This window comes from Parambassis ranga, chromosome 2 (genome assembly GCF_900634625.1).
Source record: "Parambassis ranga chromosome 2, fParRan2.1, whole genome shotgun sequence".
NCBI classification, from domain to species: domain Eukaryota; kingdom Metazoa; phylum Chordata; class Actinopteri; family Ambassidae; genus Parambassis; species Parambassis ranga.
In genome coordinates, this window is record NC_041023.1 from 30,247,233 (window position 1) to 30,262,293 (window position 15,061).

General features: G+C 40.9%; 1 protein-coding gene across 2 annotated transcripts in view; it reads left to right on the top strand.

The window, feature by feature from the left end:
- Window positions 1-15,061, top strand: part of exoc4 (exocyst complex component 4) — a 92,120-nt gene that overhangs the window by 53,416 nt on the left and 23,643 nt on the right. For both annotated transcript variants that reach the window (XM_028433677.1, XM_028433686.1), the window contains exons 12-15: window positions 3,485-3,587; window positions 4,236-4,352; window positions 13,991-14,127; window positions 14,731-14,886. In XM_028433677.1, the coding sequence (XP_028289478.1) occupies window positions 3,485-3,587; window positions 4,236-4,352; window positions 13,991-14,127; window positions 14,731-14,886 (513 nt within the window). The remainder of the gene's footprint in view (window positions 1-3,484; window positions 3,588-4,235; window positions 4,353-13,990; window positions 14,128-14,730; window positions 14,887-15,061) is intronic.

Genomic DNA, 15,061 nt, shown 5'->3' on the forward strand with positions numbered 1-15,061 from the left:
ACTGGTGAAACCGTCATGGATCCAGAGGAGACGAAGCCTTCTGAGCAGAGCACGGGGATACATAGCACACGCTATGACAGATTAAATGGATGTGTGATATGTGTGTGGTTCTTGGCACCTGTGTGAATGTGTGTGTATGGGATCTGTTGACAGTATATACAGCTGTAGTTCATACAGCCCAGGAAGTGTAAAGGAGTTTGCTGCATTATGTAGTTAGCAATTTCTCTACATTAGCAAGCAAGCTAATATTAGCTACAGCTGTTGTACACTAAGGCTCTTGGGAGTGAGAAAAAAAATAATATTTTGTGGTGTTTTGTAGTATAATTAGAAATTAGAAATCCACCAGCTGTTGGCAAAAGAAAAAAATAATGTTCCAATTTATTCACATACTGCCAATTTAAACAAATGAATACATGCATGCAGTAAATGTCCCTTTGCCATAGTGGGTAGATTTAATTTAAACATACAATTTAAAATCTATTGTTCAGTCTGTTGGAGCAGTCAGACAGGTTTGTGCCTTGTATGGCATAAAGTTACTGTGATCATGAGGTCAGCAGCAATAATAATTATGATCAGTAATTGAATTACAAGCATCACAAACTCACTCTCAATCTCGTTGTCATGTCAATGATCTAATTCATTCAGTTCTTGTAATTGACACCCACTAACAACCTTTGTGGCATGCAAGTCTGTGCGTGAAATGTCTGCCGCAGTATTTTCTGGGGCAGTTAAAAAATTGTGTATGTGCGCACACTTGTGAGGGTAGATAAGCAGATTATTTAAGGTTATTAAGATTTCACACACAGGGGCTCGTCCACGCTGTGTTGTTGCTGCTGTGTCTCTCTGCTGCTTCCACAGCTTTGCCTTAGCCACTTGGCCGACACCTCTGCTGCATGCAGCAGCCATATGCTTGACTGGTGTGTTTTGTTGTCACCTTGCAATGAAACTGACATTGTTAACGTCACTTCAGGTCCAATTATAGCAGCATCATAAGTGGAAGTGGATAACATTGCTGTTTTCTTTTTCTTTTTGTGGATTGAAAGCATTTAATTAATGAGGAATGCTTTTTCAGGTAAATGGAGGCTATTTAAAAAGGCACATGCCATTTATGTTTTGTGTAATTTAAATTTCTGAAGAGGATTAGGCTATATATATATATATATAGCTGCACAGGCACACTTATTTTATAATAGAGAAATGTCAAAATGGTTTTACTGTGCCCTTTAAAACATCTTATGGACTTCACTGTTAATATAGAGGGAACTCAAGCCAGACAAGTTGAGAATCCATCCGACCAGGCTCATGATAACTGGTGGAAAAAGCAGTTAAGACCGTTGTAAAGTCAAGCTCACTTGTAGCCTTGAGAAATCAAATGAGGGAAGCTGTCATTCTCCAGCTAGAGGTCAGTCTATTTCTCCATGTTTTTGTGTAGGAGGTTTGGCTCAGAAAATCTGCAAATGGCCTTCCACACTCTGCAAAGATAGTACTGTTCTGAGTTTTGAGACAAGTTTATGGTTTTTAAATGGCTATGCTTGCTACTGTGTCATTTGTTATCGCTGCCATCATCATCATCATCGTTGTCGTCAAGCTGCTTTTCTCTCTACAGCATGTCATGCCATCAGCAAGGCAGACATTTGGAAGATGCGTTTGTAATGATAATAAGCTGGGAGAGATTTTCTTTCAGGATCCATTTAGAGAACACTGCTCTGCTGTGCTTTTCCCTGGTTTATTTATCCATTTGCATTTTAACCAGGCTCAATGCTCTAACCTCCAAATGATTTCTCTGAATCCTCTCAGAGAACATTTTGTTTAATGCATGTTGTCTCCATCACTAAACATACACTCTTAAAATGTAAATTTGCTGACACTGTGCTCTTTGGGCTGTCAAAGCATTGTGGACCCCGACAGTGCCTTTTGCCAAGTTGCCTTGGCAAAACTCCCCTGCATCACCCATGGGCTCGCCATCCTGGAGGAAAGGGGGGCCCACGGCTCTGAGCCAGATGGCCTTCTGGATAGACAAAGCCATTTTACTGCCTTGTTCCTGCTACATTACTCAAACGTTATCACCCCTGCCTACAAAAATCCATCTGTTCTCACACACTAACTTAAAGATCCATCATCATGACACTTGTATTGAAACAATGACAATAATGACAGCACGCGATGGATCGCAGAAACAACGTTTAAACTGGCAACTTTTATCTGAAGATTGATTTCTAGAAAGGAAGTTGTCAGCAAAAATGGTTTGTTTCTTTGTAAAGGAGGAATGTTTACGTTGTGCTCTCTACATATTTACTGTATACTGTGAAGCTCTATATCTGGCATCCACTGTTTTGCAAGCTTGACGGTTTTAATGAGGCCACAGAAGAGTTTTTCCTACTTAACTTTCTGTTGTGGTAGAGTGTGAGGGGGAATCAATGAGGGATTTAGAATAGGGTTAGGTTCCTTGCTCGCTCTGTCTCTCGTTTGCTTACTCTGACACACAAGGATGCACAATCTCACACACGCACAGACACGCATACACTCACACAATCACACTCCTGCAGCTCTTGCTGACTAATTGGGTACAGATGCTGAGTTTTTATTTGCACATTTATATTGTGTATGTACAGTTAGCTTTAGCTAATCAATCGTTACTCCCCACTCATCTGTATTCATGCATAGACACTATGTGTCCCTTCTTGTCTGCAGGGCTGCAGCCTCTAGCTTCCACCTCACATTGCTAAAGCACAGAGATGGGTTTCCAAGCAATGGAGACTGTCTGCTTACAAATGGTTATGTCTAGTCTAATCCACATTAAGAGTCTTCTCTGTAGCATCGGTTTTATATTATGTCCGTCTATGCTGAGTTTTTCCTTTTCCTGGCCTCTCACATTGAAGTTTATGTCATACATTAAAGGTCTAATAGGTCAAAGAATTCTTTTGTGAGGAGTTTGATTTATTTGTGCATTTATATGTGCTGAACGCTTGAGAAGGCACTTATTCTTGCATGGTTTGCCCTGTGGTGTGTGTGAGACAAGGCCAGTGACCAGTGATTCTCTGACAAACGAGGTGTGTATGGGCCTCTGCAAACCCATACATAACTGTCTGACCCTATCTGACCAACCAGACACCATCTTTACAGGAGAATTCAGAGAGCATGCGTATGATAGCTTTGACTTGGGTATGTTTTTCAGTTATTCTGCTATAATGAATTACCTGATTTTTAACACTATTCTACAGGCACATACCAAGAGCATAAACTAAAATGTTGCCCTAATTGCTCCGGGCAGCTCCAGTGGAGCAGTGTAGGTTAACTGCACTGTTCAAAGACACCTTGAGACATTTATAGCTTTTAGTTCCTATGGCATTGGTGCAAAGTTACTGTTCTCAGTTCTGTCTTACATTGGTCCTGTGATAACATTTCAAACATTTAAGGTATAAATTAGCCACATTTCACAGCTGGTGCTATCATATTTTTATGTTTGTATGTTTGCTTTTCTCAGATTCATTCAGGAGATAGAGATGAACATGGGGCCGGGCCAGGCCAAGCAGTGCCAGCTCCGAGCCTTCCTCACGTACTACATTAATGACCTCTTCCTCAACCAGGTTCGTGAAATGAAACATCACATCTTTCTCAGAAAATTGACTGTAGATGAAAAAGTATTCTGTGTGTTGAAAATTGTAGTTTGTTACTTTATAGGTGGAATCATTTGTACTGAATTGTAAACCTGAAAAATGGTATTGTGTAGCTAATTTTTCCTGTCAAATAACATTTGGTGATCCTTCAGATTTCTCAAAAAAAAAATTGAACTAAATAATATAGTAGCAAAGAGCTGGGGACCACTTACTTTACCTGAATACAATAGCTTTTAAAATCCAACTACACTTTAATTTGCAAGTGTATAATTCTTCTTAAGTGGCCACTTTAATGGGCAACAAACATATTCATGTATTGTATTCACACATTAAAATATATATAAAAGATTTTTGCAGAACTCAACTAAACCCCTGTGTTCAGTTTGTTTTTTTTGTTTTTCAGTGTGTTTTATTCAAGTGTCCATCTGGAACCCAGCAGTGTTTTACATGAAACATAAGAAGCCACTTTGAATTACTGTGACTCGAGGAAATAATGTCACCTTTAAAAAAATGTCAAGTCAAAAAAATCTAGCTCTGTTCTTTTATGCTAAGCTTCATTACAGTAGCTTGAAAAACAGACAGTTGGATATTTATGTATTTAATGTAAACCTTTGTCAGGTGCGGACAGAGATCAACAAGGAGATTGAGGCTGTGAGTAAAGCATCTGACCCCCTGAAGATCCTAGCCACTGCTGATACCATGAAGCTACTTGGTGTCCAGAGACCCCTGCTGCAGGTGAGCCACATCTAGTGTTTTCACAAACACAAATTCACACTTACATAGATCAGACAGATATATACAGCACTGGGCACTTCAGTTCAACGTCACAAATTATGGCCTTAGACATAAGCCTTTAATTTTACTTTGATAAAGGAGAGCAGGACAAAGTGTCCTCACTTCCCCTAGCATCTTCAATCTGTTGGATTGCAACTTAAAATGGTCCTAGATAGTTGTACAAGCACACACATACATGAACATTTTGTTTTCTACAAAAACAAGTTTTTGATTATAATGGCTGACCTACTCAGAAAAGTAGAGGGTTTGGGTCACAAATGTCTTCTGTCTCGCTGGCACACACACACACAGACACACCATGACAACTGTGTTTGTTTTAGGAATGTCATGTTTGCAGGTACATTTTCTTCTGTATGTGTCAACAGTTTTGTGTCAATTATTTAAATATAGATGTTCCAGTTGCATAAAACAGCTGCCCCTTCTTATGATTTTTAGGATATATTATTCTCTCACTCTAGTATAATGGAACAGAATTTCTTTAATCTACAGATTCCATCCAGATGAAACAGTTTGATTTAACTAAGAACTAGAGAGCAAAAAAATTAACTGATATTGACTGCCTTATTGACTGCACTGCATTTAATCACAGGCTCACATTTGTTATTTTGGCAGTCATTCCTATTTAAAACAGGCACATAACGGGTTGAGGATTAAAACCGTGCCAAAGTCAAGATCCAGCAAGCTGTCAGATATTGTCCATGTTGGGTATAGTATGGCTGTAGTATTATACAAAATGTATGTTTTGCATGCATACATTTTCTTTTTACATATCAGCACGTAATGTGTGTTTTCTTTCATGTCGTTGTCAAGAAAGACAGTGTCCCCGAGAGGTAGTTTGTTTGTGCTGTGGGTGTTTGTGTAGCAGACCTTGGATATGTATTTGTCAGAGTGTGTGTATGTTTGTTTCTGTCAGAGCCTTCCTGTCTGTGCGCTTGGTTCTCTCACAGGGAGGGAACAGCGGTGGCAGTTCATTACAGAGAGAGAGACCGTGGGCGTTTGGAGTTCAGCAGGGTTTGTTTACGGCTCGGGCCCCTCCTTAACGAGGAGTTCAGCATCTTGCTAATTATGCTGCTGTGGCTAATGAGCCTTTCTGCTGATAGTCGGGAGTGCAATAAAACACTCCTTTTGTTTGGGCTTTTTGCCTTTTTTAATTGGGCTGAATAAAAGAGCCTTCCATGCTTCTTGTATTGCCATTCACATCCGAGGGTCAGGGTGGCATTTGTGTGTTTTCGCTACTTTTTCATGTGTGTATTTTGTAGTTATGTGAGTATGTTTTGCTACCTGTGCGCATGGCTCTGTTTTTGGTCTCCAATTTGAGAGCGGTCCCACTGTTTTTCTTTGATGGCCTTCATCCACAATGTCAAGGCTGTGACAGACTGCTCTCTTTCTCAGTGTGGAGTTTTTGTTCACTTAGTTGTCACAAGAGCTTTTAAAAAGGGGGTTTGACATCTTTTTATCCAGAAAGTATAATCTAAAATAGGTTTTTGAACCCGGTTTGCATAATTCACTTCTAGCTGGTCAGGCGATGAATCTGACTGCTGTGGATAATTAAAGATTAATTAGATGGTTGTCTTTGTGTCTACATATCCAGTATGTTGGTGTGCAAACATGTACTTTATGTGCCCCCTTGAAGTCCCATGACACTTGCTGTGCCAGGTGTTATCAGAGAGAGACACACTCCAAACCAGCATGGCTGACAGGAGGGAGAGAGCTCAATATTTCTACACCACATTAAACACTCTCTCTCATACACCTTGGCTGCTGACACATATGGGAAACCATGGGGGAGCACATTTTATAGACGCATCTACTCTCTGCAGCCACTGAAGCACACATTAATGTGTGCAATAGTTTAAATTGGAGAAGAAGATAGAAGCGTTTGCAGTTTGGTGTGTTCTATAATGGACAGTGGACTTGTATCAACCACATAATGCATGGCTCTATCACTGTTTTAGGCATTATATATATCAACAAAATAGATATATTATTTTCTAGGCTACATAATTTGAGATAGGCTTAACCCTGTTTGACTTTTGCTAGTGTCTTTCAGCATGGACAGAATATTTATGGACGCATTTCCATAGCATTAACATTTGGAGTGGACCCATGTTATTAAATACATTTATGTTATATGAATTTTTTGACCCTTTGTCAGTGATATCTCTGTGGCAGAAATGGTCCTAGTGACTTTGTGGAGACACGGCACAAGAGTCAAGGTGAATATCACGCCTTATGTTTTCTTAAACAGCCTATAATAAGCAATACACATTCAATCCTGGGCTAAGGCTAATAATTGATAATGATATGGGGAGACAATTTCCCTATCACAGAGCACCAGTGGTGTCAAACACTGCTTTTATATATCATGTTACATAATAATGGTATGATTATGAGCTTGACACTGGCTATATATTGTCCACTAGGAGCAGAAGATAAGGGCCAGATGGGACAGTATATAGTTCAGTGGGAAAGGTTAATGTCCATCCATGTGTCTATGTGATAGCATAGCCTGGACTGATAAGTCTCTGGAGGAGCAGAGGAAGCTACTTTCTGTTAATCCTGTTTTTTCTGTGCTTGCTTGATCTCTTTGTTGCTCTCTACCTTTTCATCTCTAGTTGGTCCCATTTTATTCTTGTTCTTCTTTCCTTCTTCTTTCCATGGGCAACACACAAACATACGGTACTCATGCTGCTAGCCCTACCAGTGTGATGTTATCTGTCCAGCTTTGGTGTTGCCACTGATTGATTCATTTAATTAGAGTTACATCGAGGGAAAGGAGTGCATAGAGGGGGAAAGAGAGAGAGTGAGATGGGGAAGAGTCAAACAGGATAGGGGAGGGTATGGTCACTCTGCTGGATAGCTCTGGAGATTGGCTCCATTAATCTTGGTAGAACCCCCCTTTAAAATGTCCCTCTTTCCTCGCTCACATTGTGACACACTAACATACACGCATACACACAAACCCACCAAAACAACAAACAGGTGACCACATTTCTGTGGCCTGAAGACAGTGCTGCCTGCCCACTCATGTGTGTGGTGTGGAGAGAGTCTGCGAGTGCAGATGAGTTGTTTGTATTCTGTTGTTTACTTCATCAGCCAAGACCGCATCAGAGCCATAATTATAATACACATCGGCCCTCTCTTTCCAGCTAAGTATCATTCAGCTGTGTCCCCAGCGTCTCCACACAATAGCTGCTAACTAGTCCTTTTGCTTTTGCATGTTAGTGCAGTAATTGTCTGTGCATTTGGGTGTTCATATGCAAACGTAACTTCCAGTGCCAGATGAAGACTCTGATCTCATTCACTCATCACCATCAGCAGCCTGAGGGCCCACTGTATTACTGATATGTTCAGCTGCCAATGGCCTGCTAATGATGGTGACCTTTAAAAATTCATATTCACATGTAGCTTTGTGAGAGATTAGGGCGGATACAGCCACATGCGTTAATTGTGCATGCACGCACGGACACACACACACTTCCAACTCCAGTAACTGTAATGACACTGACCTTTTTATTTGTGATGATGTGTGTAGGCAATGTTTATTTGTCAGAGCGGGCTGATCGCCTCTTGTTGATTGGCTCCCTGCTGCCCTGACACACACACACAGTGGTGGTGGTCGGGCTTTCTTTATTAAGGAGACTCTCAGCTCCCAGTTCCCATCAGCAGACACAGCAATCACAACACAATACACCTGTTAGCTGCATCAGCCGTGCCCTATGATTGGGAGACAAGTGGGAGTGGGAAGAGGAAAGAGTAAAGACACCACACATACACATGCACACTTGGCCCCCAAACACAGAAAACATAGGAACACAGAAGAAAACACCCATTTTAATTTTGCCAAACCTGTAAAAGATTTAATTTAAATGCTCTGCTTCCGTTTAGTCCAAATGTTTGCAGGAGTCCTCTTACATTGTCTGTCATGAAATGGATTCTGCTTAAGCGTCTCCCTATTTTTACAGTTGTGAAGAATGATTGAGCAGCGTGGCACCTCAATGTAAATACCTCTCTTACTCGCAGCATTTTTGGCTGCACTTGAAATGTATCCGATCCATCTCTATTCCCTCTCCTTCCAAGAAAGACAAAGTTCTCATCATGAACCACCATGGTGTTCTCCAGAGATTACTTGATCTTGTGTCTTTATCTTGCCAAGAATGCCTTCAACATAACTTTAATTCTTAATTAATGCAGTAGAAGTTGCTTTATATTTTTCTACAAAACAGGCTCAAATTCTGATAAATTGCGACTTTTATTTCTTTTTGCTAACCTCAAAGCCTTATTTCTGTTCTGTCTTCTTCTTCACCGCTCAAGGTGTAACAATCCCCACCACCCACCTTTGCCTGGTTATCTCACACCAAACACATGTACTCCTGAGGCTCACACCCAGCTGCCCTGGGCCTCCAACCTGCCTCCGCTATGGAGATGTTCCCTTTTTTTCCACAAATGTGACATAGCTGTGCTTTATTTGTATTATTTATTTATTTACATCTACATAGTAGCTGTATATAAAAATATATTTTTACACACACACACACACACACACACACACACACACATATATATATATATATATATATATATATATATATATATATATATATATATATATACATATATAGCTGTGTCTGTATCTGTGAACTGTGTGTAGTGCTAAGGCAGCACAAAGTAGTACAGGTTCACACTACCACAGTCAAGAGTGCTACCACAGACAGAGTGTGTGTAACAAGACATAATCTTTGCCTTTGGAGTGACTCAGTTAGAGAAAGAGAGAGAGAGAGAGAAGTTGAAATGTCAGCTCTACCACATACATGCCCTTTGGTTTGGAGGAAGGAAGGTTTTGGCTGTGGGCGCCTGATAAAAGTTACTGCTTACATTTTTAGAAGTAAGTTAGTTCTCTGAATTTGCAAATGACAATCCCTACGTCGCTGTGAGCCCACACAATGTGGGCTCTGGCTTTGTGTGTGTAGGTCTGTGCCTGTGTGTGAGTGTGTGTTAGTGAGTTACTACAGTAGCTCCATATGGGCCTAATGGGGCACAGAAAGAAACATGGAGCCCCTACAGAATGCACTAAACTGCATTATAATTTGTCTTGCAATCTCACAGTTTAACTTTTGTTCATTCAATCAAGACACTTTGTCTCATCAAGTTCCTGAGATAACAACTGATGATAAATGATTACCATAGACATTAAGGACAAGATTTAAAAAAGTCAAAGCCAGACAAAGAATTTTCCAATTGTGTTATTTAAATTGGGGTCAGTGTGGTGATTTTAAATGGCATATCTGAACTCTTGGGTGAGTCCCAAGATTAGCATATGCAAAAGCTCTATACATCTCAGCCTGCAATGGTGTTTGTGTGTGGGTGTGTGTAATATAGAAGCCCATCTGTAATCGTTGAAGTGTGATATTGCTCCTCATCTCTCAATTAGAACACTTGCAGACTTAATGCAGTGTTTGGATTAGAAGCGATGATGATAGAAAATGTGTTCTTGTAATAACTCAATTTTATAAATCCACAGGCTGTGCACATTTTTATTTAGTATACTGCTGTATTAGATCTTTTGAGTGTTACAAATTTTACAAACTTTTAAAAGGACTAGTAGACAAAGTCCCAACTCTCTTTTTAAAAGGATTTACCATATGGTATTGAAAAACATATATACCTGTATCTAAACATGCCTATTGTTTTTGTTTTTCATGTAGTAGCTGCAGTGCACATAAGGGACTGCAATGAGCAATGTAAGGCCCCGTTCACACTGGAGAAAGTCATTCCAGCTAGAGTAGGATTGAGTAGACAGCCTTTAAGCTGGATGCGTTCAGACCTATTTTCAAATCTGGCTAGCACACAGTTGTGTCCGCACTCAATCCGGCTTCATCCAGCGTGTTTGCTGTTCTCCAAACCACTAGGTGGCGCCTCGTAATATGGCTAATAATGTGGCTAGCCGGATTCGCTAGCCACATTTGCGTTCACACCTGAGCCACATTTGAGCCAATCCTGCTAGATCCACCTCTCGAGGGTGGATCTAGCTGGCTTGAAATCAAACTGGATTCAGCCGGATTGGAGGTGTTCACACTCGGAAAAAAACACATCTGGATTGATCTGGATGTGGCCAAATCCTGCTTAAGCCACATTTTTTTCCCCAGTGTGAACGGGGCCTAAGTTGTAATATATGGAGTCCGTTAGAGAAAAGATTGCTTACACCTGATTAGAGTTGACAGCTTTTTTATTAGTAACTTCCAGGTCATGTAGAGGTGTGATGACTTGTGTGTGATGGCTTTGTTTGAATGTGTGTATAAGTTAAAGTGGTTTAGGCATCAATAGTGTACTGCTACAAGTCATATTAATTTCAAAAATGGACTTCAAGCCATTCACCAAGACTTTTGCAGGAGCAGTGGTCAGTTTTATAAGTGACCCCATTTGTAGTGGTGCTTTGTACAAGTGCCAACTTGTCAGAGGTAAAACAAACTTAAATAGGAACCCACTTACATGCATACACATAAAAAGAAGCATGTGTTGTGGTTGAGAAGGCACAAGCATGAGGGCCATCCGGTGTGTGTCAGGGGAGTCTTCAGAGTACGCCTCTACTCTGACATTGATGAATGATCTGTCAAGACGATGTCCCACTCATGGCCAGCTTGTCTTTACCCAGGAGAGGGACAGCAGCCTGTGTGGGGGGGACAAAGAGAGGGGAAAGACTGGGGTTCGCTTTGCATGTACTTCTGTTAGCGTGTGCAGCTGTGTGCACACAGTGTGTATTATTGCGCCAACCCATGGTCACCCATGTGAGTGGCGTGGCGGAAGCATTACACGAGTCAGCGGTTTGGGATCACGGTGTGAGTGAAATGGCAGAGAGCATGGGGTTAAACACTTTGACCTCTGCACAACCTTGTGGGGCACCCCGCTATTTTAATGGGGAAATCTATGATCCGTTTCTGATTTGAACCAGAAAACGCATTACAAGAGCCTCTTGAAGCTGTCATTTACCGACAGCTTATAATTGGATAGTCCAAGTGAGCTTGAGTAAAGAAAATACACTTCTTCTTTGCTGCTTCCTTTGCAGAGGATGACACATTCAGCCAGCTGCACACTTACTGTAGTAATGGCATTCTCTGCGTTGTGCTTTTTACTCACTTTATCAAAGAAAATAACTACTTTTAGCACCAACTCAGGGTGGTTTCAGTAGTGATGACCATGCATTAACAGAGTTTTTTCCAGTGAGACGCCAGTCTGAGTGCTAGGCTCTGCCATTAAACCACTATGGTCGCGGCCTTCATTTCACAACAGCAGTTTATCCGGGCAAATTCCAAGAACCATTTGCAAAGGCCTGAGTCTAATTTTCTCATGATGACTGTGTATTTATGTAGTAATGATATAAAATAGTAGAGGCAAAGTGCAACCAAGTGCAGTTTCAGGGTAATAAAACACAGTGAAGTTAAATTACATGAGAAATATGGATGTTTTTCTCATGTTGACCTTTAAGCAGGAAACAGAAAGACAGTAAAAGACACAGATAGAGAAGCCTTCACAGTGTCCTATGTTACTGTCAAGTAAGATAGAGGAGATGTAGCAGAACTCGGTTTCCCTTCCACTCTCACTCTCTGCCTTAGCCCTCCCTTTCTCAGTCTGTCCCTTGATTACTTTTTAATGATTGCTGCTGCTGCCTAAGACAAATGGCTGTGTTAAATGAGCAGAATTAGACAAGGGAGCTGAGTGCAGGAGCATTTGTTAGAGCAGGAGTAATGGATCAGGCCTCCATTGTTTACTCTTCTACATTCACTGACTTGGCCTGCTATAGAGTCCTCAAAGCAAGCACAGAAGTAGTGGTGAAAATTATGATTCTGATTGCACATTAACATTTTGGCCCTGTCATTTTATCATCTCTAAATCTCCTTCTTTATGTTTAGTTTTTTTAAATTTCGTCTGTTGTAATTGTTAAATGTTTTGTACGTTTTAAATGTAAGAACATAGATCAGCACATTATGAAAAGTCTAGACTCCATCTTATTACATCGCTGTAATATTTCATAATTCTGTGAACCTGTGGCATGACATCACAGAGGAGTTGTCCATCTTTAGATACCTATTTGTAGTTGTGGTCATGCTTAGTATGACCTCCCTGAAGGAGACACAAAAATCACAAAAGCAACAAATTATTATCACCAAATTATTGTAACAAAAAATTGGCATTGCCACTACTGCCTGTACTACACTAACAGCTAGCACTCCTGCAGGGTCTGTGTAATTCTTCCTACCCTGGCAAGCTGACAGGAAGTCAGGCATGGACAGTAAAGGGTGCTCCCTTGGCAGAGACAAGGCCTTGGTTAGCACTCCATGGGTATGGGCACTGCTATGGATCATTACTTCCCTCAGTGGAGTGGCTGCTATTTATGTGTGTGTGTGGGCACGTGTGTGTACGTGGTTGCTTGCCTGCTTGTGACAGAATGAGCGAAGGGGAAACTGAAACACAGAAAGAGCTATTAATATTAATATAATTCTATCACATCAGGGGTCCCTCTATATTTTCTGATGATCAATTGCAGTCACTGCTGCCCCCTACAGTCTATGCAGCAAGTTAGTGGTCTTGGATATAATGGAACCATTTTACAAATGTATTATTAATGTTAAGATAATACAGATAATACTTATAGCATACAGTATTATGGTAATTATGCCTCTCTAAGATGTAAGGTCCGTGTTATAGCTTGTATTATTATTATATTATTTTGCTTATAACTATTTTTCGCATCTTATATATATTTGGGTTACAACACTAAAATCACCTGCAGCAGTTTGCACCTACAGTATGACAGGTCATTTGCATTTGATGAATCTTTAGCAAAGCCATACATTTTTCTGATTTACCACTAAATAGTGGAACTCCATTGGCAGATTCTGTGTTTTGATCCTAAGCTTTCTATAGAGCATTGTGTGTAGTTCCAACACTGCTGTTGTAGTTGGGTGCAGTGAGGCTATCAACAGAATAATAGTACGTTATCACTATTATTGGAGATGTAGCATAGATTGGTTAAGTGCTAGGATGAGGCAAACTGCAACATACTGAGTTGTAATCTTATTTAACAGCTCTTGAATTGCTCAAAGGTGTGTGTTTTTGAAAAAGTTTGCTTGTGGTGTGTATGTGTGCGTGCGTCTGGGGATATGAAGCTGCTCTGCCGTTCCCGGGCCAGCTATTAGTCACGCAGGAGTGGCTAATCTGTAATGGCTGCTGTCACAGCCCTGCCGTGGCTCCTGGTGATGGGTGCTCTGTGACAAATGCACACACACTCACTTTAAGCCAAAGAACACACACACAACAGAGAAGTTTGAAACACACACACACATGCACAAATATGTGCACTCCATTCCACTGGTACTGTTGAGACTTCTGTCAAGTTGTCCAGCTGCAAGTGACAGATAGACAAATGCGGCTGGAGCTATCCTGTTATATTGGATCTGACTTGACATTTGCATAAAATCATGTCTACCTTTACGTTCTTTTGCTTTCATATTTTTCATATCATATTTTTGTCTTACAAAGTCCAGCTAATGCTCATGTTCTGTCTTTTTCTCTGCATTCAGAGCACTGTGGTTGTGGAGAAGTCCATCCAGGATCTAATGAGTCTCATGCAGGACTTGAGTACATACTCCAACCAGTTCCTGGAGATGGTCTGTGACAAGCTTAAAGAATACAAGGAAATCTGCAACACAGCCTACAGGTAAAAGAATGTGGAGGTAGAATAACGGAAGCTACCGTTTTAATTATCTGATAAACAAATGCAGCTCTTATTGGTTTTTTTAATCACACACACACGTATCGATGCTGTGAAAGGTCGTCCATCTGCACACCCCTGGGACCATGTAACACCTGGCCAGGTAAAGCGAGGGATGAAAGAGGTAATGATGAACTGGGCAGAAGACAAAAGGACTGACAGACTGCTGGGAGTCCATCTGGACTCTGTCACAGGTCAGCCTCAGTCTCACTGGGGCCTCCATGTGATAAAGACAAATCCAACAGGGGCTGCCAAAGTCTGTGTTTGTGCACTGTAGGCCTTTACACATGAATAAGTCTCCATCTCTGTAAGCCCACACTTCCTTCTTTATGCGGACATGCGCCCGTGTGGATGTGAAACCCTCGAGTGCTTGTGTCATCTGTACAAGGTATTAGAATAATATTAATTGCAGAACCAAGCAGTTTCTCCGGCCCAGCCACATGCAAACTAAGCAAATACATGCTTCCACAGTTTGTCTGGTGCAGATGCTTGTGAACCACAGGGCTCTAAATTGAAGTGAAATATCTTAAAAATCCTGTGTGTCCTCAGGGGTATAGTCCAGTGTGAGGAAAAGCTGACCATCAGTGCTTCCTGGTCTAAAGATGAGGACATCAGCCGTTTGCTCCAGTCCCTTCCTAACTGGGCAAATATGGCTCAACCCAGACAGACCCGGCAGAAACGAGAGGATGAGGAGGATTTTACCAGGTACGGGTAATCATTCATGTAAAGGATGTACATGCTCATGGTAAATTTAGATAATAAAAAATGTTCATTCAAATATTGCATTTATGCACACAGAAACAATCAGAAGTACACACTTGAGCAATCACACACACATAATCCCCTCCCTCCCATTTCCCCCCTTTATTCACATATTATT